Source organism: Callorhinchus milii, unplaced genomic scaffold (genome assembly GCF_018977255.1).
Source record: "Callorhinchus milii isolate IMCB2004 unplaced genomic scaffold, IMCB_Cmil_1.0 Scaffold27, whole genome shotgun sequence".
NCBI classification, from domain to species: domain Eukaryota; kingdom Metazoa; phylum Chordata; class Chondrichthyes; order Chimaeriformes; family Callorhinchidae; genus Callorhinchus; species Callorhinchus milii.
In genome coordinates, this window is record NW_024704768.1 from 3,762,285 (window position 1) to 3,776,239 (window position 13,955).

Genomic DNA, 13,955 nt, shown 5'->3' on the forward strand with positions numbered 1-13,955 from the left:
CCAAAAAATACACAGCCACTCCACTTTACAGTGAATCCTGACACAAGAATTATTATTATTTACTATAAGCACTGGGACGGGTTTCCGCGCGTGTCAGACACCCGGCTGATCCCCTCGACCCCCCCCCCCATCTCCCACCCCTCCGGAAAGAAAATCTACTCGTGGTAGATTGCTGCGTCTTGTTGTGACTCCATCCCTCTCTCTCTCCCTGTCTCTCTCTCGCTCTCTCAGTAAGCGAGCCACAGAGAGCGAGCTGCATCGCTCCATGAACGAGTTCCTCAGCAGACTGCAGGACGACCTGAAGGAAGCCATGAACACCATGATGTGCAGTAAATGCGAAGGCAAGCACAAGTAAGTGAGTGAGTGCTCTCGCTCCCTCTCTCGCCGCCCTCCCTCCGCCTGGTTAAACCTCGCTCCCGCCACCGGGCGTGGGACACCGCCCCGGCCTGTTATCGTCAACACGTTAACAGTAATTTGGTCGCTCAATCCACGAGTGTTTGTGGGACGCTCGCTGGGGCAATTGGCCGCGTTTCGCCCACAAATATACAGTCCTACCTTTCAGTAATCCTGTGAAGCGCTTTGAGACGTCTCGAAGACGTGATAAGCGCATGTCAAATACAGGATTATTATTATTATTATAACTGTTGTACCCTGGCTGTTGATGATCCCTCGGCCGCTAAATTGTCCTCTTGCGCAGGAAGTTTGAGATGGACGTGACAAACTTATTATTTTTTTTGAAGGAATTATTACCTCGGGAATAGCGATCCGCCTAATCGACTAACAACCGGGTTCCCTACACACAGCTAGGCAGACAGAGGCGTGCGTGTGGAGTAAGGAAACTTGTCCAACATTCCGCCCTGTCCGGGAATCGAACCCAGGTCCTCTCAAGTGCTGTAACCTTGAATCTATTTATGCACTCTGTGACTGAGACTGAGCTTGACTGTGTGTGTGTGTGTGCGTGTGCGCGTGTGTGTGTGAGTCTTTGTTTATGTGTGTGTTGTTGTCTCAGGTTACGTGATGGTGTCCGGCCTGCTCAGCTTTGCCGTGTGCTACAAATACGGGCCGCTGCAGGAGAAGCGAAGCATCAACCTGCTGAACTGGGGGCTGCAGCTGCTGGGCTTGGGGCTGATGTACTGCGGGATCCAGGTCCGACAGGTGGCCCTGGTACTGGTAGCCGTCGCCTTCGTCACCAAGCACCTGGAAGTCCCAGTCAGTTGGACCGTGCTGGCGTACAAGTACGTTCGATATCACCCACAGCACTCCCCCACCCACCCCAGAAACTTCCGCAAGCTTAGCCTCAGGCTTCTGGCAGGGAAGATTTAACAGAGGTCCTCAGTAACAAAGAACTCTGGACTGTCCATCGCCCTGGGGCGTCTTTCCGCCGTGCAGGGCGCTCGCTATACAAGTGTCAGTTGTTGTTGTTGTTGTGTTCAAAATTATCAGGGGTTTTGTTACACTAAACGACAAAACAACAACTTGTATTTGTACAGCGCCCCCATCGCGCAGGAGAGCGTCTCGGAGCGCTTGATAGTGCCAGAGTCGGACCCCCGAGCCAGTGGGAGCGGGAGAGAGAGAGACGGCAGGGAGGAGGAGGAGGAGGAGGAGAGTGACCGTAAGCGCGATCGAAAGGAAGGTCTCTAGGCAGGATTTGAAAGTGGTGGTGGGGCGGGGGTAAGGGAGTGGAGAAAATAAAGAGAAACTGTTTTCGTCGGCGGTGGGCGGGTGGGTCGGTAACCAGGGGTGTTAGTGTCGGGTGGTGGCAGCTCCCTCTGGTAGCTAAGCCCGTGGAGCTCTCGCGAGAGGCGCCAGCTCGGATATTCTCAGCCCGACGCCTCGTGTAAAGCTCGGGGCGAAACCGGAGCCCATTTCCTGTGTTGTCTAACGTGTTGTTTTTCCTCCTCGCTGACGGCAGGCGGGTGAGTAGGATTCGGTTCAAGCTCGAGCCTCCTGCGCTGCTCACCGAGGAGGAGTATCGTCAGCAAGGGGAGGTAGAGACCCAGCGCGCCCTGGAGGGACTGCGCGGGTATTGCAGCAGCCCCGAAATCAATGCCTGGAAAACCGTGTCCCGACTCTCTGCCCCAAAGAGGTAATGTCGCTTCCCGAGAGACCGGATGGGGCGGTGGTGGAAGACTGGGTGGGGCAGCCGTGCCCCCCCCGCCAACGTCCAGCCACATCCCAGTCAAATCACTTTACAGCGTGTCCTGTGAAGCACTTTGAGACGTCTCGAAGATGTGATGTGGCGCTGTATTCACCCCCACCCCACTCCCCGCTTTAACTTGTTTGATCTTGGGGGTCTGGAGTTTGCGCCCTTGCCCGCTACCCGTGTTAATGTGGGACCGTCTCTCTCCATCTGGTTTGCAGATTCGCTGACTTCGTGGAAGGACAAGCACACCTGAACCCCAACGAGATCTCGGTGCACGAGCAGGAGTACGGGCTGGGGGGCACCTACATAGAGGAGCAGATCTTTGACTCCGAGGGAGAGGACTGACCAAGCGGGCCTCGCGAGCAGGAAACGGGCAGGCTGCGGGCTAGTGCCCCCGAGCCCTCACATCGAGTCAGCTCGACAACAAACCTCGCCATCTTTCGTGTCACTGACTCCCTCAGGGCCATACGCCGGGTTATTGCGTCGATGGGTTGGCAGAGGCTTCAGTCACTGTGAGGTCATTGTCACCAGCTCTGGTCCGTGAGGCTTGGGACGGTTTGCAACCTGGTAATAAGTTCCTGTCTCTGCAGAAACTCAACCTACACGTCAGCTCAGTCAGCTGTGACTTTATTTTTTTTTAAAATGATGCAAATGCATATAGATATAGATATATATATATATATATATAAATTTGCACTGTTTTTTCCGAGTGTTCACACTGTAAAATGCAGTGACTGGATTTTGTGGGTGAAACCCGGCAACCAATTGCGCACAGCGGCGTCCCCGTTTAGATTTCTCCTCCTGTGCGCGTGTCGAGCATCTATGCAAAGGGTTTAAAAGGCCATTAGGGCTCCTCTTAAACCGTGACTGAAGTTTAAGGTGAACCTTTTTTTGGTCGGCTTTGGTTCTGTCTCTATCGTGGATTTGCTTTCTTAACGAGGAGCAGCTCCAGCGAGATTCCAGACTGCAGTTGAGCCGCGTTACTGCGCCAGAGACCGCAAAGGCTGTCGAATGTAACCGTAATATCCTCACGTATTAAAATGTCCCCCCCCAAAAAAAATGCTGGAAATCTGAAATAAAAGCAGAAGTGGCTGGGAACGCTCGGCAGGTCAGGCAGCATCTACGGAGGGAGGAAAGCGAGTCAACATTTCAGGTCGGTGACCTCTGGTCAGAGGGAAAAACGTGTAACACAGCAAAGTTCTGACGAAAGGTTCATCGACCATAAGCCTGGACTCGCTTTCCTCACTTCACAGATGCTGCCTGACCTGCCGCGCGTTCCCAGCCACTTCCGTCGAGTTTCCGGTCCTTCCCGGCGGGAGCAACGGTCCTCTCCCAGCCGGGCTCGGGGCTTTACACGTTATTACCTCCGGTGACGCTGACCAGTCACTGACGATTCAGTGTTCCTTGGCCCTAAATGTGCTATCGCTGGTGCGCTGGGGAATCGACGTGAACCACACAGACAGCCTCAACAGCGGGGTCCGCGGCGCAGGCGGAATCCGGCCGCTCCGTCCTTCCCGCCTCAAAGCCTGAGGGAATGGCCACGCAGTTTACGCACAAGACGTTTTTTAAAAGTATTTTTAAACTGAAGTGATCTTAGGCTGGTTTCCGTGCGAGCGGTTTAAGTGTTTTTTTATAAATGTTTGAGCAGGCACAGGAAGTGGGGTGGGGGTGGGGGGGGGGGGTCGGGGGGGCCAAAAATACACAGCCACTCCACTTTACAGTGAATCCTGACACAAGAATTATTATTATTTACTATAAGCACTGGGACGGGTTTCCGCGCGTGTCAGACACCCGGCTGATCCCCTCGACCCCCCCCCCCCCATCTCCCACCCCCTCCGGAAAGAAAATCTACTCGTGGTAGATTGCTGCGTCTTGTTGTGACTCCATCCCTCTCTCTCTCCCTGTCTCTCTCTCGCTCTCTCAGTAAGCGAGCCACAGAGAGCGAGCTGCATCGCTCCATGAACGAGTTCCTCAGCAGACTGCAGGACGACCTGAAGGAAGCCATGAACACCATGATGTGCAGTAAATGCGAAGGCAAGCACAAGTAAGTGAGTGAGTGCTCTCGCTCCCTCTCTCGCCGCCCTCCCTCCGCCTGGTTAAACCTCGCTCCCGCCACCGGGCGTGGGACACCGCCCCGGCCTGTTATCGTCAACACGTTAACAGTAATTTGGTTCCCTCGACTGTTCGTGGGGACGTCTCGCTGGGCGCAATTGGCGGCTGCGTTTCGCCCACGAAATATACAGTCGCTACGCTTTACAGTGCGTCCTGTGAAGCTCTTTGAGACGCCTGGAAGACGTGATAAGGCGCTGGGTCAAATAGGAGGATTATTATTATTATTATAACTGTTGTACCCTGGCTGTTGACTGATACCCTCGGCCGCTAAATTGTCCTCTTGCGCAGGAAGTTTGAGATGGACCGGGATCCGCTGTGCGCTCGCTATTGCGCGGAGTGTAACAAGAGGCACTCGGTCGAGGAGGGAGATCTGTGGGCCGAGTCCAGCATGCTGGGCCTCAAAATCACCTACTTCGCCATGATGGACGGCAAAGTGTACGACATCACAGGTAAAGCCGTCCGTCCGTCCGCCACGAGGAAGGTTTCGTTTTGTAGAATCCTAGAATTACGCAGAGCAGAAGGAGGCCATTCGGCCCATCGGGTCTGTGCCAGCTCTTTGAAAAGAGCTTCAATTCAATCCCACTCCCCCACGCTCTCGCCCCATAGCCCTGCAAACTTGCCCTCTTCCCCCCCCACCCCCCCAATAATTATCTAGTCAATTTATCTAGTCAACACACGGTCACTCCACTATATAGTTTTGTATCCTGTGGAGCGCTTTGAGACGCCTCGAAGACGTTGCATCAAATGCGAGGATTATTATTATAACACCAGGTCTCTCTACACGTGTGGACTCCTGTGGTTAGAGCCATCGCCTGGCGAGCGAGAGAACCCGGGTTCGATTCCCGGGCGGGTCAGGGCCAGAGCGAAGCCTTAGGCAAGTTTCCTTACTCCCGTGCCCCCCCCCCCCCCCACATACACACACACCTGTTTACCTACTGACCACCTACTGACTGCTGGTAATAATAATAATAATGCAAGGATTATTATTATTATTATTATTACCAGCAGTCAGTAGGAACCCCGTTGTTAGTCGGATCACATTTCTGGGGGCGAAAAAATGCGGTCACTCAATCCACGGCTGTTTGAGGGGACGTCGTTGGGTGCAATCGGCTGCTGTGTTTCTCCCCACAGAATACAGAGTCACTACACTTTTCAGCATATTCCGTGAAGCACTTTGAGACGTCGCAACACTGCGATAAGACAAGCGGGATGTGGAGAAAGGAAACTTGTAGTAATAGTCATATTATAACGGGAGCTGTCTACTGTGCTTGAGAGCGGGGAAGGTGGTGGGGGGTGGGGGGGGGGGGGAGAGGATTATGATCTTCAGCTCTTTTCCCCTTTTTCACCCCCACAGAGTGGGCCGGCTGTCAGCGGGTGGGGATTTCCCCCGACATCCATCACGTTCCTTATCACATCTCCTTCGCAACCCGCACCCCAGGAGGTGGTGCGCGACACAGGTGGGTCAGGGCAGGGGAGCGGGGGTGAGGGGAGAGAGAGTTGGGGGGGTGGTGGGGGGGGGGATGGAGGTTGGGGGGCGGTGTGGGATAGAGCGAGAGAGAGTTGGGGGGGGGGGAGGGAGGGGTTGGGGGAGGAGAGAGTTGGGGGAAGGAGAGAGAGTTGGGGGGGTGTTGGGGGGAGAGAGAGCGAGAGGTGGTGGGAAAATGGCGGAATGGGCTAGAGGGGCTGAATGGCCGACTCCTGTTCTTACGTTCCCTTTTCCAACAGTGCAGTGAGATCTTTTAACGTCCACCTGAACAGGGAGAGGGTGACTTGGGAGGTGTCACAGGAACAGGACATGTTCCGATAACTGTAACTTGTTGTTGTTTGCGAGCGGCTGATTGGACTGACGAGGGTCTAACCCCCTGCTCCGCGCGCTGCCTTTCCTTTCTCCCCCCAGACCGAGCACGGAGAGCGGCCTGCCATCCGCTCCCGACCTTCAGGAATTCTTCACCCGGATTTTCACCCCCAACGGCAGCTTCTCGGGCCCCTGGACCCCGCCGGCCCCCGGGACCCAGCCCCGCTCGGAGGCCTCGCAGCGAGCCGACTCCAAGCCCAAGAGGAGGAAGAAGGTGCGGAGGACGTTCCCGCGATAAACGAATTCCCCCGGGAATCGGCTCCGGCTCCATCTCCGCGCAGAATCCAGGCACGGGCGGACTGACTGACTCGACTCCCGCTGACGCCTCCCGAGGCTCGCACTCAGCCAGAGAGAGAGAGGGGGGGTAAACGAGAGGGGTAAGAGGAGAGTGATACGAGAGGGAGAGAGAGAGTTAAACGAGGGTGTTGGGGGGGGGGGGTGGGGGAGTGAGAGAGAGGAGAGTGAATCAAGAAAGAGATGGTTAAACGAGGGGAGAGAGGAGAGAGAGTTAAACGAAGGGTGGGGGAAGAGAGAGGTAAACGAGAGAGAAAGAGATCCAGCAAATAGACTCGGAGTGTGCGGCAGAGGGAGAGCGAGGGAGGGAGGGAGGGAGGATCGTTAAGAGTGGAGGCGAAGCGACACAATGATTAGGTGACAAAGCGCTTGTGGCCCAATCCCTCCCGGTCAGGCTGAAAGCAGATTAGTACTTGGTTTTGTTTCGGGGGGGGGGGGGGGGCGGTGGTGGGGGTTTATTGCCGGACACGACGGTCAAGAGTTTCTTTTTAGAAAAAAAATCTTAATTTTATTTTGTTCGCAAACTCATCTACCTCCTTCCCAAAATGTTTGTACAATTCACTTGAAATATTGAACACAACTGCCTCCCCCCCCCCTCCCTCCTGGGTAGAGAGAACGCTGCGTGTGTGTGCGCGTGTATGTGTGTCTGGGTCCGTTGGGGGGAGAGAAGATGGGGTGGTGCGGTGGGGTGGGGGTGGGGGGCGTGTGAGGGGGAAGAGAGAGAACGGATATGTCTTTCTGAGTGTGACAGAGGGTTAGGTTGGGCTCGCTGTCAAGTAGACGGGGTGGGGGGGGGGGGGGGGGGGCGGTGTGTGTGGGGGGGAGGAGTGATTACGTTGTCCAGTCGGGTTTTTAAAAGCAGTTTTTTTTATATTCTGTACATAAAAAAACACAGCGGAGAAAAACAGCGATGAAACCGAATTAAGCTGCAAAAAAAAAAAAAAAAACCCACTCGCGAGAGAACGAGAGTTTAATGGCTCACGGATTCAGGACGGGTGTGTTTTTTTTTCCCCCCCCCCTTTTTGTAAATTAAATTAAAAATTACTGGAATATTTTACTTTCTTCGATAGGAATTGTACAAAAAAAAACTTATAAACTTAAGGATGGTCCGAGCGAGGTTTTTTTTTCACAGAGAAAGTTTGTTATTTCTATTCACAATCTCGCGAAGCTTCCCGTCTCTCTCTCGGTCTCTCTCTGTCTGTCTCGCTCTCTCTCTCTCTCTCTCTCTGGTGTGACTCCCAAGCCTTGTGGTGTGTTGTAGACACGGTGCCACACGCACGTCATCCACACACGCCCAATTCCACGCGCGCCGCACACACACACACACACGTGTCAGCAACGTGCTCAATCCAGCCACACGCCTCCTCCGTGGGTGTTTCTACGGGGTTATTATTGGGGCGTAGGTGGGGGAATTGAGCGAGATCTGTACAGGGGATTGTTTGGGGTTAATGGAGGAATCTTCTCAGTTCACAGTCACACAATCACACACACTCAGTCGCACACAATCACACACACTCAGTCGCACACACAATCACACACACACGTAACACTGACACCCCTACAAACTCACACACACTCAAACACCCACACACTTTAACACTAACACCACTACAATCTCTCACATATACACAGACACACACACACACACAGAGCTGCTGTAAACATAAAACTTTTATCTGTGCAGAATCCTGAAAAGAAAAGGTATAAAATGACATTGAAGTTGTTTATACAAAGGGCACAAGTGGTGAGTTACAGGCTGGGGCCTGGCTGTGCTGAGGGGTGGGGTGGAGGGGTGTTGGGGGGGGGGGGGGTGCGGGGGAACAGGGGCAGTCTCTGGGCTTCCGCTCGCTCCCGTCAGTACTTGTTGATCCCAAAGATTCGGACCCCGTGCAGCTGAGGGAGTTTGGGGATGAGGGCAGTGAGCAGGGAGATCGTGTTGACCAGGAAATGGCGAGGGTCATATTTGGTGTAGAAACTCGCCAGCAAATACCTGGAAAAGAAACAAGTCATTATTAGCACAACAACCTGGGAGCGGAGTCCCCTGTAGCTCGGTGGTCAGAGCCCCCGCCTCGCAAGCGAGAGGACCTGGATTCCATTCCCGGGCAGGGCGAAACCTTAGGCAAGTTTCCTTCCTCCACACACGCACACGCACACGCACACACACGCCTCTGTTTACCCAGTAGTCAGTAGGAACCCGCTTGTTAGTTAGCGGATCACTTTCTGGGGGTACTAATCCCTCCCGAAAAAAAATGTGGGTACTCACTCCACGGCTGTTTGTGGGGGGGAACGCTGCTGTGCCGGGTTTCGCCCACAAAATGCAGTCGATTCGCTTTTACAGTGAAGCGCTTTGATATGTGATAAAGACGCCGATAATTAATAATAATAATAATAATAACGCAATGATTGGTTTACGATTTACTGCCTTTTCCACAAAACGCTAGAAATTGGCCTTTCGCGCCGGGGTGGGGGGAGTGGGGAGGGGGTGAGAGCGGCGCCTCGGAGCGCTTGGGCACGAGTGACGAGGGATTGAATTAAGGCACAACAACGGTCACGGTTGAACACAGCGTCGACTCACAGGATGATGGGGCTGATGGTGAGGAACTTGCGGGAGGAGGTGAACTGGATCCCGTAATCCATCTGTTCCCAGTGTGTGAGCAGCCGGGCTTTGCCCTGGTCGGGGGTTTCGAAGGGCGTTCCCTTGACTGTGTGTAGGAACCAGTACATCGTCTGCAAAACAACAACAACAACTTGCATTTTGCACGGCGCCCCCCCTTTTCGTAGGGTTTAAGAGACCCGGAGAGCTCGAGGGCGGCGGAGTCTGAGCCCAAACCAGGGAGGGAGGGGAGGGGAGGGAGGGGGGGGGAGGGAGGGGAGGGAGGGAGGGGACCGTAAGCACCATCAAAAAAGGAAGGTCTTTAGGTGGGATTTGAAGGTGAGGAGGGAGGGGGCAAGGTGGAGGGGATCGAGGGAGAGAGTGACCAGAGTTTCGAGGTGTAGTGGCTGAAGGCACGGCCACCGATTGGGGGAGCAAAGCTGGGGGGTTGGGGGGGGTGGGGGGGACGAGGGACGAGCAGGAGCCAGAACTCACCGAGTTGTGGATGACGTGAGTGAGGGTCCACACCACGGGGATGCTGAAGACCGGAATGCTCAACAAGACGACATGGAGAAATCCCACCAAGATGAGGTAGGCCAGCCAGATGCCCCGGCTGTTCATTATCCGCGTGTTGGGGTTCACCTCGCTGTGAGCCACCCCGACATTCATCCTGGCTCCGGCTGTCACACGCACACACACACACACACAGAGAGAGAGAGAGAGAGAGAGAGCATCAAATAAACAACAATAACCGTTGCATTTGACCCGGCGCCTCATCACGCCGTCGAGGCGTCTCAAACCTCTTCACCGGGTGCCCTGCAACAACAACAACAACAACAATAATAATAATAATCCTCGCACTTGATTCAGCGCTTTTCACGTCTTCGCGACGTCTCAAAGCGCTTCACAGAACAGACTGTTGACTGCATATTTGTGGGCGAAACGGGGCGGCCAATTGCGCACAGCAGCGTCCCCACAAACGGCCGCGGATTGACTTTCGGAGGGGATTATCTCCCCCCCCCAACCCCCCCCCCCCCCGCCGCCCGCCCGCCCTTGAAACCGATCAGCCAATCGACTGACGACCAGGTACCTATTTAGTGAGGAGTGCGGCGTAAGGAAACCCGGCCACGGTTTCGCCCGGTCCGGGAATCGGAGCCGAGTCCTCTGCCTTACCGGGAGAACGCACGAACGTGGAGTCCTGTAGCTCAGTGGTTAGAGCACTCGCTTTGCAAGTGAGAGACCTGAGTTCAATTCCAGGCAGAGGGCGAAACCTCGGGCAAGTTTCCTTACTCCACACAGAGCCTAATAATAATCCCTCCAAAACCCAAAACAATAATAAATTGGTCATTTTCAATCTACGACTGTTTGTGGGACATTGCTGTGCGCAATTGGCTGCCGTGTTCGCCCACAAATATACAGTCAATTCACTTTACAGTGTGTTCTGTGAAGCGCTTTGGGACGTCCTCTCCCGACGTGAAAAGCACTATATCAAATGCAAGGATTATTATTATTATTATAACGTTGTTGCTCTGTCGTTGCTCTGAATTATAAGGTGACGTTTCGTAACGATGTCTCTCCTCTCACTCTTACGCGGCTGTTTTAAGCCGATATGTGTTGCTGCTGCGATTATATCGTTTATATTATATGATCATCAATAATTTATAGTCATTATTGGTAATTAGACTGTTGTGCGCTGTGACACAGTGACTTGACATTCGGCTTCGATCAGGGCTGTAATCACCGGCTCGAGGGGATGTTATGGGGGAAACTTTAACCCGTTGCCATTGAGAGCAGCTCAGAGAGGGGGGGACACAGCCCCTTTCCCCCCCTGTGAGACCCGCCTCAAACTGAGAGAAAAAAAATACAGATTCTCTTTAAAACCTGAGATTCCCCCCCATTTCCCCCTGAATTTCCCCCCCATTCCCCACTGAATTTCCCCCCCATTCCCCACTGAATTCCCCCCCCATTTCCCCCTGAATTTCCCCTGAATTCCCCCCCGATTCCCACTGAATTCCCCCCCCATTCACCCCTGAATTCCCCCCATTCCCCCTGAATCCCCCCCCCCCCATATCTCCCCCATTCCCCCCTGAATTTCCCCCCTGAATCCCCCCCATTTCCCCCCTGAATCCCCCCCCATTCCCCCCTGAATCCCCCCCATTCCCCCTGAATTTCCCCCCCCCCCCATTTCCCCCCTGAATCCCCCCCATTCCCCCCGTCCCCGCTGTGCACACACTGACCCACTCACTCACTCACCCACCGGCTCCTTTAACTGCTACCCGGAAGTGCCCGCCCCTCAACCTAACCTGCTGATCAGGCCCCGCCCTCCTCACCCGCCACGGGACGCGCTGATTGGCGTATCCCTGGCTGGGCCCGCCCCATCCGCCGCTCCGATTGGCCACGCGCCCGTCAATCACAGTGCTTGCCAGCACGTTAGGCTGCGCGTAGGCACAGCGGGTCAACGAGGCGGACAAAGAGGCAGCTGCTGGGTGGCAAGATGGTACCAAGGGTCCAGGTTCTGGGAGTCAGCCAAGGCCACACCACCCAGTGGCGGATCAATGCCAATGTCTTCATAAAGAATAATTACATTATTATGTTCTTATTATTTTATTCTTGTATTATTATTATTATTATTGTCTTATTGTCATGTTATTATTTTTGTTTTATTTTATTTATCACGACAACAGCAATACTAATTATTAATGCTGATGATATTAATCGTTACTATAAATAAATAGATAAATAAATCAATAAATAAAGTAAACAACGCCGACAAAATTGGTCGCTTCGATCCACGACTGTTTGTGGTGGGGGACGGGAGGGGGGGGGGACGGCGCTGAGCACGATTGGCTGCCGCGCTTTGCCCACAAAAGACACGGTCACTACACTTTGCGGTGCATCCTGTGGAGCGCCTTGAGCCGTCTCGACGACGTGAATAGGCGCTGTTGGGTGGAATCCGGTTGTCCGTCTCACTTTGAGCGCACAACAACAACAACTTGCATTTACAGAGCACCACCCCCACCCCCCCCCCCCCTCCCCCCGCAACGACTCCGAGCGGGGAGTGGGGAGGTGACCATAGGCACTGGTCGAAGAGGAAGTTTCGGGGCGTAGTGGCTGAAAGAGCGCTGCGGATTTCCTTAGTGGTCCTCATTGTGAAGTGAGGCGAGATGTCAGCCAGTTCCTCCCGAGGATATTTATATTGCTCTCCAGGTTCTCTGACAAGACACATGGTTCCCATTAGGTTCTCGCGCATACGTTCACGGTCGCATGTACACCCCCCCCCACCCCCCTCTCCCACAGCCCACCATGTGCCACCCAACCCCCCAACCAACCACCACCACCACCACCACTACCTTCACGGCTTTTATCCCAGTTTTAATTTACAGTTTTTTCCAAATTTCACGAAAAAATTTCAGCAATGGTCTCCCCCCCCTCCACCCCCCCCATCCCTCCCCTCCACCCCAGGAGAAGCTGTCAGACTGGTTTGAGTTCCTGCTCTGGAGCTAATCTCTTCTGAACCAACCCCGAATTTATCATACAATAATAATAAGCCTTGCATTTGACACAGCGCCTTATCACGTCGTCGAGATGTCTCGAAGCGCTTCAAGGAAACTTGCCTCGGGTTTTGCCCCACCTGGGAATCGAACCCCCGGGTCCTCTCGCTTGCGAGGCGAGCGCTCTAACCACTGACCTACGGTACGGAGAGTCTTAATCCTCACTTAAATGACACGGGACAAAATCTCGAGCACAGTCTAGGGTGACATTCCAGCGCGGAGCTGGTGGGGGGGGTGGGGAGTGGGGTGGAGGGGGTGCAGTTGGGAGGGAGGAGAGCTGCATTGTTGCCATCCTTTGGATGAGACGTTAAAGCAATCTCGGTTTCTTGGTTGAACGATTCGTCTTCAGGACTACAGTGGGGTAGCGTCCCAGAGCGTTTGAAATTGGTGGAGTCTAACCCTGGGCCGGAGGGAGAGGGAGGGAGGGAGGGGGGTGACCATAACCGTGATCAAAAAGGAGGGTCTTTAGGTGGCATTTGGAAGTGGGGAGAGGGAGGGAGGGAGGGAGGGAGGGAGGGAGGGGTCGAGGCGGAGGGATTGAGGGAGAGAGTTCCAGAGTTTCGGGGGGAAATACGGCCACCAATGGTGGAGCGGAGGCTGTAACTCTCTATCTTTCTCTCTATCTCTCTCTAGCGCTCTCTCTCCCGGGCGGGTATCCTGGCCGACATTCCTCTACCTTCACAGCCGACGGTGGAACGTTCAGGTTGGCTCGATCCTCCAGCCTGAATTCCTGGATGTCGGAGGCAGTAAAAAAGGCTGCACATGGCAGCTTGAAAAAGCTTTCCTCCCGGGGGGATGGAATGGAAACTCATCCCTCACACGAGCGGACGTCACGGGCTGCGGCGAGAGGCCAGGGAGGGGCTGCTTCCTGGCTCTCCCCACGGAAACTGGGGAAAGCCTTTGATAATGCGTTTTGATGGACGAGACGGGTCTTTGGCATCGTTTCTCCTGCTGGGGGGGGGGGGAGGGCCTGGGGGTGGGGGGGGAGGATGCGGGGGGGGAGGGCATGGGGGGGTGGGGGTTAAATCACATGGCGCACACCACGCGGAGCAGACTCCGCATGTGGGGCAGGTGTTCGCCCTTCTGGACCGGCGGAGCGGGAACCTGGGGCTCAAAGCGCTTCTCAGGATGTGCTGGAAACTGTAGTGACTGTGTGTGTTTTGTGGGCGAAACGCGGCAGCCGATGGCGCACAGCAGTGTCCCCACAAACACTCGTGGGTTGAAGTGACCAATTTATTATTATTATTTTACTGTTGTGGAAGGGAGTATCACCCCCGGAAAAGCGATCTGCCAATTGACTGATGTTCCTATTTACTGTTGGGTAAACAGAGGTGTGTGTGGGGGGGGGGGGGGGGTACAGGTGGGGAATAAGGAAACTTGCCCAACGTTTCATCCTGACCTGACCCG

The 13,955-nt window shown here is 54.4% G+C and overlaps 3 protein-coding genes across 7 annotated transcripts in view; 2 read left to right on the forward strand and 1 right to left on the reverse strand.

The window, feature by feature from the left end:
- The window catches only part of LOC103173219 (nuclear envelope integral membrane protein 1-like), a 12,534-nt gene extending 9,312 nt beyond the window's left edge, over positions 1–3,222 (forward strand). Inside the window, exons 8-10 of the mRNA XM_042344160.1 lie at positions 1,010–1,235; positions 1,913–2,086; positions 2,362–3,222. Of these exons, the coding sequence (XP_042200094.1) occupies positions 1,010–1,235; positions 1,913–2,086; positions 2,362–2,488 (527 nt within the window). The 3' untranslated portion in view covers positions 2,489–3,222. The remainder of the gene's footprint in view (positions 1–1,009; positions 1,236–1,912; positions 2,087–2,361) is intronic.
- On the forward strand, positions 2,630–6,504 carry dnajc14 (DnaJ (Hsp40) homolog, subfamily C, member 14). The gene is made up of 5 exons (XM_042344161.1): positions 2,630–2,655; positions 4,005–4,187; positions 4,544–4,704; positions 5,610–5,712; positions 6,153–6,504. The coding sequence occupies exons 1-5, from the start codon at positions 2,630–2,632 to the stop codon at positions 6,346–6,348; spliced, it is 669 nt and encodes a 222-aa protein (XP_042200095.1). The 3' UTR covers positions 6,349–6,504.
- A 1,702-nt stretch (positions 6,505–8,206) lies between these two features.
- On the reverse strand, positions 8,207–11,308 carry LOC121850940 (ORM1-like protein 2). Of its 5 annotated transcripts, none has more exons than XM_042344289.1 (4): positions 11,255–11,308; positions 9,493–9,677; positions 8,980–9,131; positions 8,207–8,394 (listed from the first exon to the last, which is right to left on the reverse strand). In XM_042344289.1, exons 2-4 carry the CDS (start codon positions 9,664–9,666, stop codon positions 8,259–8,261), a joined length of 462 nt encoding a protein of 153 aa, XP_042200223.1. In that variant the 5' UTR covers positions 9,667–9,677; positions 11,255–11,308; the 3' UTR covers positions 8,207–8,258. The 5 variants fall into 5 exon arrangements, with proteins under 5 accessions (XP_042200223.1, XP_042200222.1, XP_042200224.1 ...); XM_042344288.1 differs by having other exon boundaries at positions 11,251–11,304; XM_042344290.1 differs by having other exon boundaries at positions 11,243–11,274.
- Between the last annotated feature and the right edge of the window lie 2,647 nt (positions 11,309–13,955).